The sequence below is a fragment of the Balaenoptera physalus genome (assembly GCF_965194825.1).
Source record: "Balaenoptera physalus genome assembly, chromosome: 1".
NCBI classification, from domain to species: domain Eukaryota; kingdom Metazoa; phylum Chordata; class Mammalia; order Artiodactyla; family Balaenopteridae; genus Balaenoptera; species Balaenoptera physalus.
The window spans coordinates 6045195-6062100 of NC_138882.1; the positions used below are offsets into that span (position 1 = coordinate 6045195).

Consider the following 16906-nt stretch of genomic DNA (forward strand, 5'->3'; position numbering starts at 1 on the left):
GGCGGGTGAGAGAAAAATTTCAGAAGCAAAATCTTTGAACAAGGGGAAGAGATTAGAATTGAGTGCGAACATAGATGGTTGGCTATAGACTGAACTGTGCATTATTTGAACTAGGAGAAAAGACATACTATAAATAATAGTGTGGCTACTATGTAGACCTGTCCAAATTGTAAAGATAGTATTCAAATTGCTAACATTTGGGAAACTGTGTTCAGTAGTACTGAATTTGGGCAGGAAAACCGTTCAGATTGAGGGAAATACTCATGGCAAACATCAATCGAGTGCCTACTGCGTTTGGCTCTCTACACACGAGGTCATATAATCATCACACACACACCCAGAGTTACCTACTTATCAAGTAGACGTTTTATCCTTTTCTTACAGAGGAAGCTTTAGATTGTGGAGACGTATGAATTGCCAGAAGCCTCATAGTTAACCAATGACAATGTGCTCACACTGGCACTTTCACTCTGTATTGCCAGTAACAAGAAAAGAAAAGCCAAACATCACCCGGTTAATTCTTTCTCTAGAAATTAGTCTTATATTAGTCTTAAATCTGTCTTAAAAGACAGATTTTCTGTCTGGTTTCCCACGTTACTCTCAGAAATTAGTCTTAAATGATCAAGGATCTAGGCTTGGTGCTGCTATGACCGCCGTTTCCCACTCAGAAACCCAGGGGCAGGATACTGCCCAGAGGCTACTCTGGCTTATTACACTCCCATTAGGTTTGTTATACCACTACTCGCGTAGGGAGAAGCAGCTACACGTTTCTCTGCTGAGCTGGAGTTGTCTGTATTCTTTTTCTGGGTTGACTCATGGAACAACTGAAATGCCCAGCTGAACTGGATGGTGATAAGTTTGAACTGCACTTACATTCAAATCCTTGAGGCACCGCCTGGCACTGGGCCCGGGGAGGACACGGGCTGAGTTCACACCAGAGAACCTCCTGGCAAGCTTTCCCGGCTGTGTTCACAGGGCAGGAGCAGGAGAAGTCGTCCCACAGGGAGTGGCAGATGCCTCCGTTGTGACAGGGGTTGGGCTGAGCAGACAATACATCAAAGGCATAAGAAGCACTGGCAACTAAATATGGAAAAGACCCCGTTAATCTGTGAATGCTAATTTCCTACATATTTACATTTCGAACTTTTTATATCCATTGGCTGATAAATAGAATAAAACTTACTGCTACCATTGAGAGAGAGGAAAAGGGAAATAAAGAAAAATATATAATACTGATCTCCTGTAGCACAAGGAGGATTTTCAAAGGTGTAATAATATTCTCTGTAATTTATAAATTACCAGGCACTTTCACTGTCACTAACGATCGTTTGAGTTAGAGACTTTTCCTCCTGTTTTTACTGGTGAGGAAACTGAGGTCCCTTTCGTTGTCCAAGATTCTATTAAGAGTCAAACAGGGAGGTTGGTACTTGGATCCTCTGGGTCCCCAGAGGAGTGACACCACCTCCCCTCCAGCTCTGCCTCTGAATCAGAAGCGTATCATAATTTGAGTTCTCACAAGGTGTCCCACAAAGTTTTCAAAACGGAAGTATTGATAAAGGAATTTCTGAGAGCTCCGTCTTTATTTATGCCCATTCCACTGTTAACATGTGATCTAGGCTAGTGACCCAACCTTTTTAAACGCCAATTTACTTCTCTATAAATAACATCAATGGAGAGAATAAAAACGCCTGCTTTGCACAGTAGTCCTTCCACAGAATGAAATGGATTGATCCATGGAAAATAGTGCCAGGCACATTGGAGGTGCCCCTCTAGTAATGCTACAATGATTCATTTTTATATATTTAGAAGCAAGCCCAGTACATGGCAATAGCTGGAGCTCAATAAATGTTCAACAGATATAAATGCCTTTCCTTTTTTTCCTCTGAAAACTCATGCAGAGCTGACAAATTTACATATTGAACTAGCTTTCAGAAGAGCATACAAAATATACAAAGTAAAGCATGGGCTCTGAGTAATTATATTACAGAAAATTTCAAATCCAACTCCCAGAAGGAAGTTACCTCTCACATTTTTTTTCCTTATTGACTTAGTAGATGTTCAAAACAATGGTAGGTGGGCATTTAAGATAAAGTTAATTGTATCTTCAAAATGAATTAATTCAGTTAAACCTCTGGGATGCCATTAAGAATCTGGGAATTAAAATACAATTATTCTTAAGTCATTTGGTTGTAGAAGATGTAGTTATCTTGGTTGGTTAAATGGACCATAATGGCAATAAGATCAAGGCCGTACTTTCATGGCTCAACATAAATCCCTGAGTCCTGCTGGGAAAGTACGGATGAAGCATTATTCTACGGCTGGTGGGTCAGTAACACCATATTCACATACAAAGAACAGTTATAATAAATTATCTATTTAATAAAATGAAACTTCTAGCACACACTATGGACATAGTTGGTATGAATAATCCTACCTCACACAGGTTGTCTCTGGGACAGCCTTGGGTCACATTGACAAGAACAGCATCTTGGGCTGCGTTGCTCGTTGAATTTGGGAAGAATTCCAGATTTTCGTTGTTTAACCTTATATCTTGAATACAGCCTTTGAAGAATCCACCATTAACTTCAGTCTCCTGTCTGTCAGGCAGTCCACCAATGTAGAGAACGTCTCCTCTTTGGAGTCTCCACGTAGGAGCAGAAATAAATCCTAGGTTTTGTGACGACTGATACAGTTCGATTCTATTTGGCTTGATTTTCAAAGATATCAAGTGGACATTTCCATCGCTGAGAACAAATTTTACTAATGATTTGGGAGAACCTGGAGTCAGCATTGCTAGTCTGCCATGCTCTAGCCAAACACGGATGTATTGGCAAGTGCCGTTTTCCAGAGCTAGGAGCAAGCCCGATGGACGATGTGTTCGAACAAACATGGAGAGCGTGAAGGCCTCTCCGTAGCTCTTGTCAAGATGGAAAGCAGCATATCCAGTGGAGTCGTCTTGGCCAAATCTGCCTGCCACATACGCTTTAATAGAGGAGGAGAGACAAAGAGGAAACATCTGAAGACCCACAAGTAATGCGTATATATATATACACATATATGCACAAATACATTCATATTTTTAAAAGTTCAAGACAGGCTTATTCAATAGAATAACAATTTGAAAAGCCATCCCTGACTTTCTGAACTTCTGAGTTTACTTTATTCTGAAAATAACTAGATTTTGGTTTATAGTTTATAGTGGAAGTCCACTGATCACAAAGAGAAAGAGAAGATTTCTGCACCGATAAACTTTTGAACCTCTTCCTCACTGCCCTAAAAAGGTGGGGCTTAAACGTGGAATATCAGATACTACTGCACTCCAACTTGATTTGGAGAAACTTGGGGAGCAAGAGCTTTTCCTGCAACACATGTAAGCAAACTGTTTGAGCAATCGTCATCATTGCTATTTGGGGGCATGCCCAAACAAATGGCATCAAACCTGACTGTTCCTTGTAAAGTACAGAAACCAAGAATTAGATTTGCAAATCCTCTTTTGGGAAGATACCCCTAATAATATTAAGAGGCAAGGCAGTTGAACAAAGGAAGAGGAAGACTCTTCCTTCTGTGGTCCTGGGTGGGTGAAGGAGAGGCATGGGGCACAAAGTACTAGGGCAAAGCTGAGTTTTGAACTCACGCAACATTTCCTGTGGACAGAGAGGTTTCTAATGCATTGATGTGGCAATGCTATTGATGTGCATCACCACAAGAAAACTCTTGAGAAGTATAAAAATAAATGCTGACCTTCAAAATCATTGATGATATAGTAGGAACAAAAGTTCTTGTACTCCTAAAACTTACATTCCATTTGGGTGGAGGTTATATAATCTGTCAGGTGGTGATAGGTTCTTTGATATACAAAAACTCAGGCAGAGAAAGGGACTAGGGAGAGCTGAGGGTGGGAGTGAAGTTGTCATTTTAAATGGAGTTGTCAGGGAAGAACTCTCTGAGAAGGTAATATCTGAGCAGAACCCCGAAGAAAGTAGAGATATTACTGCAGAAATTCAGGAGATAAATGATGGTGGCTTGGATCAGTGGTCATGGTGCAGATGGGGAGAAATGGTCAGATTTTGGAAATATTTTGGTAGATCCAACAGGATTTTCTGGGGCAAGTTGCTCTCCAAGGCTTTTGGTCCAAGTAACTAGAAGCATTGAGTTTCCATTTGCAGAGATGGGGAAGAAAACAGGAGGAACAGATTTGGGGGAGAAATGAGATTCCATATTAAATTTGAGATGCCCTATTAGATATTCAGGTGGAAATTTCTAGTCAGCAGTTAGATATAGAGGTTCAGGGGAGACATTCTGGGCTAGTCATAGTAATTTTGGATGTCAGTGTAAATGTGGCATTTAAAGCCCTAAGATTGGAAGAGATCACCAAGAGAGTGAATCTAGAGAGAGAAAAGAAGAGGTCCAAGAACTGAGCCCTTAAGCATCAGACATGTGGAGGTAAAGGAGATGATAAAAGAGTAAGACAGAAAGAGAGCGAAGGGAGAGTGACACCCCATAAGCCTAGTGAGGAAAGAGTTTTCAGGAAGAGGGCGTATTCAACTGTGGTAACTGTTGCTGAGAGGTCAAGGCAGATGAGGACTGAAAAATGACCACTGAATCTTGCAATCTGGAAATCACTGATGAACTTGACAAAAGCATTGTCTTAAACATATTGCTATCTTCAAGTCTTCACATCCCAATCCTAACCAGAAAAAAAGCACATTCCACCATGTTTAAATGTTGTCATATGGTTCCACTGAAGTTTGAGCAAAGGTGGGACATATTTTATTTTAGCTGAATTATAGTGAAGCTTGCTTAGGTAACCATCTGTGTTTGAAGACCTTCTGCATAAAAGTCTGCATTTTCAGAATTCTACCTTGATTTCCTACAGGAACATTACATTTTGAATCTGCATTTGGAGACCACCTGCTCCAGGCAACTACAGGTAGCTTTCAAAGTGCATTGTTAGATGTAACAATCTGTTTGAAGAGGCTAACATCTCTGAATGCACGGCAGCACTTTCATATGAGATAAAATGCTCAATAAGAAAATGTGGCTCTTGAAGTTCCCGAGGTTTGGGAATATGCACAGAATTGCTCTGCCTCAGGGGTGGTCCCCGCTGGTCATCCTGGGACGCCTGCAGCATCACTTTGTGGATCCAGATGAAAAGACAGACAGAACACAGAGCTGTTTCTTTTTCTCAGAAGCTTGACTCTCCAGCAGTCCTATTCTTCAGAAATCACAAGCAAGTAGTCAGAGCCCGTGATTTACTACATGATTTTAGAAACACCTGACGCCATATATGACTTGTCTGTGGACACGGAAAGAATGATTCTCATATGTGTTGTTGATGTGTCATGAAGAGGGACGACAAATAGGGATATGAAATAACCAAGTTTTAATGATTGATGGACCACAACAAGAAGAAACTTATTTAGAATAAATAAAAGCCACTTGGGTCTAAGTGCACTTCATTGGTTTAGGGTGGAAGAAGCAGAGATCTGTGGCACCAAGAGGGAGAACAACTCAAAGTGAACCAGTCATAGAAGGTGGCTGGCCAAAGGTCAATGGGGCATTAGGCTGCAGAACAGGAGAACGTTCTCTGGAGTGAGAAGGTTCCAGTCCTGTGTCACTCTTCACTGTCAGGCACATCTAGGAGCCAGATAAGCAAATGTATTCCAGAGCAAGCAAGCGGCTGACGGAGTGTCTGAAAACGATGTCAGGTGGAACACATTAGAAGAAACTGGGTGTGTTCAGCATGATAGGAGTGATGGCTCGGATAGTACAAGACACTTTTCTTCAAATATTTGTGTTCTCAAGAGGAAGACATGTAAGTAAGGTTGACATTGGCTTCAAGAGTAACAATGCTGCCAATGACTGGAAGCTATAGGTCATCATATATTATTTTAGTACAGAAAAGACAACTTCTAGGGGATTTCTGGGAAGATGGAGTGTGAGTGAGTTTCCCATTCCTGAAAGTGTGGAAGCAGAGGTTTGGGCCACTACACTTGGGTGCACAACAGTGTAAAAAATTCAGTCATGAAGTGAAGCTCCTTCTATATCTAAGAAACTCTAATTCCAAGCAGATAAGAGTGTCAAAGCTTAGATGGACGACTGAAGATAAAACATATGTCAGTTGCCTCTCTTAATCAAATATTCTCTAGGAGGGACGAGGTCGGTGATACCTTTATCCTGAACAGTATCCTGGAAGCTCCACGTTCCTGGACACAGCCAGGGCGATAAGATCCACTGCGATGACCCTGCAGACAGCTCTGGGAACTAAGCTTTGAGAAACTCTTTTCTGAATTCTTCTTATGGAGACACTTGATCATTTTTAAAAAATCAACTTTAAAATATAGGAAGCCCGTCTGTCTGTCCTGTTTAGTCATCCAGGTAAATCCTCCATCCAGTCTGCTTGCTCCTTGCAATGGGTACCATGTTTGGGAAACGCTGAGCCAGGATCATGAACTGGGTGAAGTTTGCCTTGTACTTTTTAGCCCATCTCCTCCTGAACATCTATGTACAATGACAGGAAGATTCCAGGTTGTCCTTACAGCTTGTAAGCATCTTTTGTGATGGGAATAAACTCCCCAGCAAACATTCCTCAAGGATGATAGCAAATACAAAATACTTTAAACTTATGACTAAGAGTGATATGAGAAATATAACTTTTCTTAAAATTATACCAAGAATTTTCAGAAAGGGACGATTTTACAGAACTTACTCCCTAAAAAGATATCTTCTGACGCTAAGCATTTTCATGAGGATTAAACAGTTTCTAATAGTGGAGAGGTGGGGAGCAGCGGGGGGAAAAGGAAACTGGAGGAAGAGAGGGGATAGCTAACCAATTCAGGAACTGGGCTTAAAGACTCTGTGATTCTCCAAGTTGGAAAAAATAAATTAAAGGAAACCAGAAGCCACGGGATTGGCATCCCTTGAATCTATTTACCAGGACAGGTAGCATCGCCACGGTCAGTATTAACCTCATGGGTCGCTGCACTTGGAAGCTGGTCAAAATGAGTCAGCATCTGTTTGTTATTTTGTATATGTAGTAAAAATATTGCCTTGGGTCAATTAAATTTTCCTTCAAAAAGTGAACATTGCTTCAGCATAATCTCCCCCTTTCTCCTTTAAAAAAATCACAAAACAACTTGCCATTCCCTTTAAAATATTACATAGAGCTAGTAGACGCCAGGCCTCATAGTCAAGCAGGTCCGTGATTTGTAATGAATATTGTGGTCAGGGGGAGACCCGTGAATAGCTTCTAATAATTCTTAGCCCTTCGTACACGGAGTAGGGTATAGACCAAGACTGGTTTCAATTTTACTTCATATAAAGCAAAGAAGACTATTTACCAGATGTTGTCCTATTTCAAGTTACTCTCAAATCTTGGGGTAAATTACAGCTGCACTTCAAAGCAGTCTGTTGCAATTACCTTTCCAACATTTGCAATGCAAGAGAATAATAAAAAGAAACAGGTATGTACTGATCACTATCAACAGCAGTCTTTGGAACAATGTCGGAAGTAAGGATTTTGAAATGCATTTCAAACTGATTTGCTAGAGAAATTAGATCAATTAGTTTATGGCATCTACCAAGTTTCAGTGTTGTTACTTTTTTAAAACTTTTTTCTTTCTTATTTTCTTAAGACACGTAGGTAGAATACCTGTTTTCTCCAATGCAACTCTGGAAAATACACCTTTGAATAAAATTGGTGGTTTATAAAAGTGCTAAACTTAAGCATGATTTTGGAGCTAGTGTGAATTGCATAGAGAGGAGGGCAAGGAAGTAACTATGTATTGAGAGTCTACTATGCACGCGGCATTGTGCTAGAATTTGGCATTGACTAGTTTCATGTCTAACGGTCCTGTTTTTCCAAAAAGATCACTCCTCTTTCAAATAAGATTTACAATAAATTTCTGACACACAACAAATGGTAGAATTGTAATAGCATTTTGTAAACACCAAGATGTAAACCCATTTGGATGGGAGCTATGGGCTTATTTTTCACTTCTCTGCATGAGTGAAACCCTGGTGTCCTATGAATCCACTCAGATTTAATTAAGGTACATCATCAGCCCCTTCATTTTCCTGTCAGTGGGCAGCCAGCCGCAGAGTCCTGAGGGCTCCTGATGATTCATAAGCAGCAGGAGCGGCCCAGCTGTTTTGTCCCGGCTCTGCTCTGAGGCACAGCCTTCCTGGCGCCCGGCCCCTCTCACCTCTGTGACAGCTCCGGCCTCGGTAGGGCCGGTAGCAATCACACTGGTAACTAAGCCACAAGTTGAGGCAGCGTCCTCTGTTGTGACAGGGTTGGCTCTCACACCAGTCCTTTCTCGTGCAGCCTGCCTTGACATTTAATGACCAGCCGGACGAGATGTTCTCCGGGGTGATGGGATTCGAGTCAAGGTGAACATCTTGGAGGCAGCCCACAAGCGAAGGTACGGATGGTCTATTATAGACGTTAAGCAGAGCAACACCACTGTGGGCTGTTCCCTCTGGTAAACCCCCCAAAAAGGAGTTTTGTAAAGCACATGTTGACCCATCGCTTCCAAATGGAGAAGGAGCTCTCGTGATGCATGTCCCCAGGCAAGACTCGTCAAGTAAGGCAAGGGTCACAGCCTCTGCAAACGTCACCTCCACTGCATGCCACTCTCCATCGCTGGTGTTGTGGGAGATGAACAGGACCACCTCTGGCTGATCCCTGACTTGAATTGATAAGTGGACGTAGCCACTGAGCAGCTCCAGTATCACAAACACGTCCCTGTCACCTCGGAAAAGTAGAAGTGCCACTGGCTGGACAGTCTGAAACCTGAGGGCTATTTTACAAGCGGAGTCCTTGGCTGTCACTGAGCCACTTGGGACCCACAGGAAGCCATCACCCTCAAAAGAAAGTGTGGTGACCGTTTCACACCGTGACCCAGTATAGCCAGAGGGACACAGGCAGACGAATCCATGCTGGCCATTGCGGATGTGAGGTATGCATGTTCCATTATTTAGACATGCGTGATCAGCACAGCTGAGGAGCAAATCAGAACAGTCCCTTCCTCCATAAAATGCTCCCGAACGGTTATCAAATGGGCAACGGCAAGTGTAAGTCCCAGGCAAGTTCTCACAAGTACCACCGTTTTGGCAAGGGCTTGAAGAGCACTCATCGACGTCCTCTTCACAGTGGACCCCTGTTCGATGATAAAGAATAGATTGAAATTACATATATTCAGATCAAAAATAGAACTTTCACATAATCTTCATGTACAATCTTTTGGAGGTGCAGAACCGGCTCAGGTGTAGGACTGTTAACAGAGTGAAATGTGAACAGAGATTGAGGAGCTGACACCGATTCTATCATTCTGCATGGATGGTGCACAGAAGTGCAGTCATGGCGAACCCTGAATTCTCCCTCTAGAAATAGGTTATTTGCCAAAAAGGGTGGTTGACTCAAACTATCATTGTCAGATATATATGTGACACTGAATATCATAAACATTTTTTTTAAAAGAGAGAGAAATAGATTGCTATTGGGAGCAATGCTAGACACAAATTATTTACTTGGGGACTTAATTCCCAGATATTGTTTGTCTTGCCCTGGGCTGCTAATTTCACTCTGTTCTACTTGGAAACAGCGATCTGCCTTCTCCATTTTTTGCACCTCCCCGTAATCCCTAGACACACAGACAGTCCAGACAACTCTCTCTGTGGAGGGCTTCTGAGGAGAATGGAAGGTCCCATAACTTCCTTGCCACAAGTCTAGTATAAACCATGAAATCTATCAAATAACAAGTTCTGGTTTCTAGTTTCTTTACTTTCTTTTACTCTTTTTCCTGGTTCTAAATCAAAAAAAGGTATCTAATTAGAGAATTGTTAGAATTCATTTAATCCAGGTAACAAAAAGAACTATAACACTTTTTAAGAGTGATGGCTATTGCTTTTTAATGAAGTTCAAATGAACAAATAGTGTTAACAAAAACTGACACATGTATAGGACTCTGTGGCTTCGACGTTATGTGTTTGTGTTTACAGCAATCACCCGAGGTTTTCAAGGCAGATAGGCTTAGCTCTCTTTCACAGACAACACTGAGGCTTGGAAAGATTGACGTCTAAACTCCAAAGCACTTCTACAATCTGGTTTTTAAAATCCAGTCTGACACTTTGTTTTTTAATTGATAATTTAGTCCATTCTTGTTTTTTGTTATTACTAACATGTCTGTCCTATTTTCCCATTTAACTCCACGCCTAAATGTGTGCTTCATAAATTTAACCAAAGGCTCCTATATTGATAATGTTGGATCTGAATCCCAGCTAGGCAGTGAGCAGGTTACATTTATTTTTTGTGTCTGGGTCTTCTGATCTATAAAATGGGGTTAAAAATAGTACCTGTATCACAGGGCTTTTTAATGGTTAAGTGAGTAAAGACACGTAAAATGCTCATAACATTGCTTGACATATAAGTGACTTCTCAGTAAGTGTTGGCTGTAATTAAAAAGTAATAACCAAAGAAATTACCCTCACATGACAAAATCAAATAGCACTGTCATCATTGAGAGAGACTATTTAGAAAGTGTGGGCATACGGAATGACCCACAAATTGCATAACTTTACATAATGAGAGATTTACTTGGACAGCATATTAGGCTGGAATCTCATTAGATCACGCTCTTCACGAGGGAAGGGAAGCTGTTTGATTTACCAACGTATGTCTAAACCACAGCACGATGCCTGGCTCACGTTTGGCATTCGGTAATTAATTTTTGTATGAATTGATTAATGACGACCTTTGTAAGGTGATTAAAATTTTTATACTGCATTTAACCTGATCTAATCCAGAGCTCAAAGTGCTCTTTTTGTGTCTATTTTCAGATAAACTTACCCAATGTTGATTTTTGCCCACAGCCATTTATGTACCATACATTTAGACCCTTGATTGGACCCTCCTGTACTTATATTTTACTTTACTTAGATTACTTTCATACAATCTTTGTTAATCCAAAAGTATTTCAAGCTCCGTGAAAGCAGGGAACGTGTTACAATCTTAGAGTCTCCCACAGTCCCTGCACAGTGCTGTGCATATGTGTGTTATAAAAAGCTGGATGAGTAGAAAAAATAAAACTAAATCAAACTGATTTATGTGATCTATAATCATCCTCATAGGCAACAGAACCGACACAGAAATTAAGGGCTATATTTTAAAGGAATGTTAGAATGCAAGTTTCATTTAACTGAACTTACGAAAACTTCAAACTTTTGTATTAGAAGATAGTTTACTTAAATTTGATTTTCACAGGATTTTGAAAACACAAAAAAATCAATCCATAAGCATTTAATTAAGAGGAATGCTGAATAGCTCATGAGTTATAATTGAAGAAAAACTCTTTTTTCCCACCCATTGTGCCTTTAAACATATTTAATGGGGGATAAAATCTCCCACAGACCCCAAGTCTTTTCTGTTCAGCCTTGATTAATAATAGTCTTAAGATCACATTTTAAAGACCAATAATGAATAGGATGGCCAGTCATAAGAAATGTAAGTTCCAGTGCAGTTTGGAATTGAATCTTTTTTCTTTGTCTGTTAGGTCAACTTCAAGCTGTCTTGAAAAAGGACCAGGAAGGGTTCCCCCTTCTTTTTTCCCTCCCCTCCCCACCTCCAGACTTCTGCCTGAGTGTCAGAAGGGTTCAGAAAGTTTCCCCTGACTGGTGCTGGTGTTAGATGGCTCCACTCTCTCTGAGACTGGCAGGTGTTTCAAGGTGACTTTTGTCCCGGGGCTCTTTGTGGGGTTCTTGGAGCCCCCTGGTCCATCGCTCCAGCTGAGACTCCAACCAGCAGGCCTTGTTCTCACATTGTCCCTCCCCCAGCCCCTTCCTCATTGGTTTCCTGAGGTCTACTTGGCATCACCAACTCTGTCTGTTGTTCTTCCTGCACCTTCTGAGGGGGACCAGGACCCGTTTTACACTGACCACTGCCTGACACTCCTCCCGTGATTCCCCAAGGACCCCAGGTCCACGGGCCTCTGCCCTGCAGGTGGAGGGGAGCATGGCTGCTGCCCAGCCCAGCCCAGCCCAGCAGCAATTCCCCTTCCTTCTCTCTCTTTCCTGCTGCCCCAGGTGAGCAGTCACACCCTTTCATCTTTTTCTTTTTTTTGAAAAGACTTTTCAGAACTGCTTAGACTCTGTGTTGTTTATTACTGTCCAAATACATGAAGTTCTGATGAAATAAAATCATGTGGTACAGATAAAAACAGGCCATGAAAGCCCAGAGTCATTAGAGGGCCAAATTGCAGACCACCCAACAGTTCACATTTTAAGAATTTGAAACACCTAAAAATAGATAACGTGGTTTCTGAAAAGGAAAGAAAGAGAAGGAAAGATGAAAGGAAAAAAAAAAAGGAGAAGAAAAGGAGGGAGGGAGGAGAGAAGAAACCATTCAGGAAATGTTAGCTTACAAGAATACAGAGCTTAGAAAGAAGAGGAAAATGCATAAAAAAATGCATAAACTTTGTGCAGGTTAATGCAATAGTAAACAGTAGAATACATAGGCCTCCTAATACTTTTGTAATGGCATACATATAATGTCTCTAGCAGTTTTCTAAAATATGCAGACAGATAGAGGACCTTCAAGATGGCAGAGGAGTAAGACGTGGAGATCACCTTCCTCCCCACAAATACATCAAAAATACATCAACATGTGGAACAACTCCTACAGAACACCTACTGAATGCTGGCAGAAGACCTCAGATTTCCCAAATGCTGTGTGGCTGACAGGGTCTTGGTGCTCTGGCTGGGTGTCAGGCCTGAGCCTCTGAGGTGGGAGAGCCGAGTTCAGGACATTGGACCACCAGAGACCTCCTGGCCCCACATAATATCAATCGGTGAGAGCTCTCCCAGAGATCTCCATCTCAACACTAAGACCCAGCTCCACTCAACGACCAGCAAGCTCCAGTGCTGGACACCTGATGCCAAACAACTAGCAAGACAGGAATACAACCCCACCATTAGCAGAGAGGCTGCCTAAAATCATAATAAGGTCACAGACACCCCAAAACACACCACCGGACGTGGTCCTGCCCACCAGAAAGACAAGATCCAGCTTCATCTACCAGAACACAGGCACTAGTCCCCTCTACCAGGATGCCTACACAACCCACTGAACCAACCTTACCCACTGAGGGCAGACACCAAAAACAACGGGAACTACAAACCTGTAGCCTGTGAAAAGGAGAACCCAAACACAGTAAGTTAAGCAAAATGAGAAGACAGAGAAATATGCAGCAGATAAAGGAACAAGGTAAAAACCCACCATACCAAACAAATGAAGAGGAAATAGGCAGTCTACCTGAAAAAGAATTCAGAGTAATGATAGTAAAGGTGATCCAAAATCTTGTAAATAGAATGGAGAAAACACAAGAAACATTTAACAAGGACCTACAAGAACTAAGGAGCAAACAAACAATGATGAACAACACAATAAATGAAATGAAAAATTCTCTAGAAGGACTCAATAGCAGAATAACTGAGGCAGAAGAAAGGATAAGTGACCTGGAAGATAAAATAGTGGAAATAACTATTGCAGAGCAGAATAAAGAAAAAAGAATGAAAAGAAATGAGGACAGTCTCAGAGACCTCTGGGACAACATTAAACCTATCAACATTCAAATTATAGGGGTCCCAGAAGAAGAAGAGAAAAAGAAAGGGACTGAGAAAATATTTGAAGAGATTATAGTTGAAAACTTCCCTAATATGGGAAAGGAAATAGTCAATCAAGTCCAGGAAGCACAGAGAGTCCCATAGAGGATAAAACCAAAGAGAAATATGCCGAGAAACTTATTAATAAAACTATCAAAAATTAAATACAAAGAAAAAATATTAAAAGTAGCAAGGGAAAAGCAACAAATAACATACAAGCGAATCCTCATACGGGTAACAGCTGATCATTCAGCAGAAACTCTGCAAGCCAGAAGGGAGTGGTAGGACATATTTAAAGCGATGAAAGGGAAAAACCTACAACCAAGATTACTCTACCCAGCAAGGATCTTATTCAGATTCACTGGAGAAATTAAAACCTTTACAGACAAGCAAAAGCTAAGAGAATTCAGCACCACCAATCCAGCTCTACAACAAATGCTAAAGGAACTTCTCTAAGCGGGAAACACAAGAGAAGGAAAACACCTACAATAACAAATGCAAAATAATTAAGAAAATGATAATAGGAACATACATATCAATAATTACCTTAAATGTAAATGGATTAAATGCTCCAACCAAAAGACATAAACTGGCTGAATGGATACAAAAACAAGACCCATATACATGCTGTCTAAAAGAGACCCACTTCAGACCTAGGGATACATACAGACTGAAAGTGAGGGGATGGAAGAAGATATTCCATACAAATGGAAATCAAAAGAAAGCTGGAGTAGCAATTCTCATGTCAGAAAAAATAGACTTTAAAATAAAGACTATTACAAGAGACAAAGAAGGACACTACATAATGATCAAGGGATCTATGCAAGAAGATATAACAACTGTAAATATTTATGCACCCAACATAGGAGCATCTCAATACATAAGGCAAATGCTAACAGGCATAAAAGGGGAAATGGACGGCAACACAATAATAGTAGGGGACTTTAACACCTCACTTTCACCAATGGACAGGTCAACCAAAATGAAAACAAATAAGGAAACACAAGCTTTAAATGATACATTAAATGAGATGGACTTAATTGATATTTATAGGACATTCCATCCAAAAACAGCAGATTACACTTTCTTCTCAAGTGCTCATGGAACATTCTCCAGGAGAGATCATGGACCTATCCTAGATCATGGATTTGTGACCTTTGGTCACAAATCAAGCCTTGGTAAATTTAAGAAAATTGAAATTGTACCAAGTATCTTTTCTGACCACAACACTGTGAGACTAGATATCAATTACAAGAAAAAAACTGTAAAAAATACAAACACATGGAGGCTAAACAATACACTACTAAATAACCAAGAGATCACTGAAGAAATCAAAGAGGAAATAAAAAAATACCTAGAAACAAAGGACAATGAAAACACGATGGCCCAAAACCTATGGGATGCAGCAAAAGCAGTTCTAAGAGGGAAGTTTATAGCAATACAATCCTACCTCAAGAAACAAGAAAAATCTCAAATAAACAACCTAACCTTACACCTAAAGCAATTAGAAAAGAACAAAAAAACCCCCAAAGTTAGCAGAAGGAAAGAAATCATAAAGATCAGATCAAAAATAAGTGAAAAAGGAATGAAGGAAACAATAGCAAAGATCAATAAAACTAAAACCTGGTTCTTTGAGAAGATAAACAAAATTGATAAACCATTAACCAGACTCATCAAGAGAAAAAGGGAGAAGACTCAAATCAACAGAATTAGAAATATAAAAGGAGAAGTAACAACCGACACTGCAGAAATACAAAGGATCATGAGACATTACTACAAGCAACTCTATGCCAATAAAGTGGACAACCTGTAAGAAATGGACAAATTCTTAGAAAAGCAAAACCTTCCGAGACTGAACCAGGAAGAAATAGAAAATATAAACAGATGAATCACAAGCATTGAAATTGAGACTGTGATTAAAAATCTTCCAACAAACCAAAGCCCAGGACCAGATGGCTTCAAAGGCAAATTCTATCAAACATTTAGAGAAGAGCAAACACCTATCCTTCTCAAACTCTTTCAAAATATAGGAGAGGGAGGAACACTCCCAAACTCATTCTACAAGGCCACCGTCACCCTGATACCAAAACCAGAGAAAGATGTCACAAAAAAAGAAAACTACAGGCCAATATCATTGATGAATATAGATGCAAAAATCCGCAACAAAATACTAACAGAATCCAGCAGCACATTTAAAGGATCATACACCATGACCAAGTGGGGTTGATCCCGGAATGCAAGGATTCTTCAATATATGCAAATCAATCAATGTGACACACCATATTAACAAACTGAAGGAGAAAAACCGTATAATCATCTCAATAGATGCAGAAAAAGCTTTTGATAAAATTCCACACCCATTTATGATAAAAACTCTCCAGAAAGTAGGAATAGAGGGAACTTACCTCAACATAATAAAGGACATATATGACAAACCCACAGCCAACATCGTTCCCAATGGTTAAAAACTGAAACCATTTCCACTAAGATCAGGAACAAGGCAAGGTTGCCCACTCTCACTACTATTATTCAACATAGTTTTGGAAGTTTTAGACACAGCAATCAGAGAAGAAAAAGAAATAAAAGGAATCCAAATAGGAAAAGAAGAAGTAAAGCTGTCACTGTTTGCAGATGACATGATACTATACATAGAGAATCCTAAAGATGCTACCAGAAAACTACTAGAGCTAATCAATGAATTTGGTAAAGTAGCAGGATACAAAATTAATGCACAGAAATCTCTTGCACTCCTATACCCTAATGACGAAAAATCTGAAAGAGAAATCAAGGAAACACTCCCATTTGCCATTACAACAAAAAGAATAATATACCTAGGAATAAACCTACCTAAAGAGACAAAAGACCTGTATGCAGAAAACTATAAGACACTGGTGAAAGAAATTAAAGATGATACAAACAGATGGAGAGATATACCATGTTCTTGGATTGGAAGAATCAACATTGTGAAAATGACTCTACTACCCAAAGCAATCTACAGATTCAGTGCAATCCCTATCAAACTACCAATGGCATTTTTCACAGAACTAGAACAAAAAATGTCACAATTTGTATGGGAACACAAAAGGCCCCGAATAGCCAAAGCAATCTTATGGAAGAAAAACAGAGCTGTAGGAATCAGGCTCCCTGACTTCAGACTATACTACAAAGCTACAGTAATCAAGACAGTATGGTACTGCACAAATACAGAAATATCGATCAATGGAACAGGATAGAAAGCCCAGTATAA

General features: G+C 40.3%; 1 protein-coding gene across 10 annotated transcripts in view; it reads right to left on the reverse strand.

Annotated features, from left to right (window-relative positions):
• The window catches only part of CRB1 (crumbs cell polarity complex component 1), a 276695-nt gene that overhangs the window by 48862 nt on the left and 210927 nt on the right, over nt 1–16906 (reverse strand). For all 10 annotated transcript variants that reach the window (XM_082425367.1, XM_082425364.1, XM_082425373.1 and 7 more), the window contains 3 exons: nt 8205–9161; nt 2435–2982; nt 874–1039 (listed from right to left, as the gene is read on the reverse strand). In XM_082425367.1, the coding sequence (XP_082281493.1) occupies nt 874–1039; nt 2435–2982; nt 8205–9161 (1671 nt within the window). The remainder of the gene's footprint in view (nt 1–873; nt 1040–2434; nt 2983–8204; nt 9162–16906) is intronic.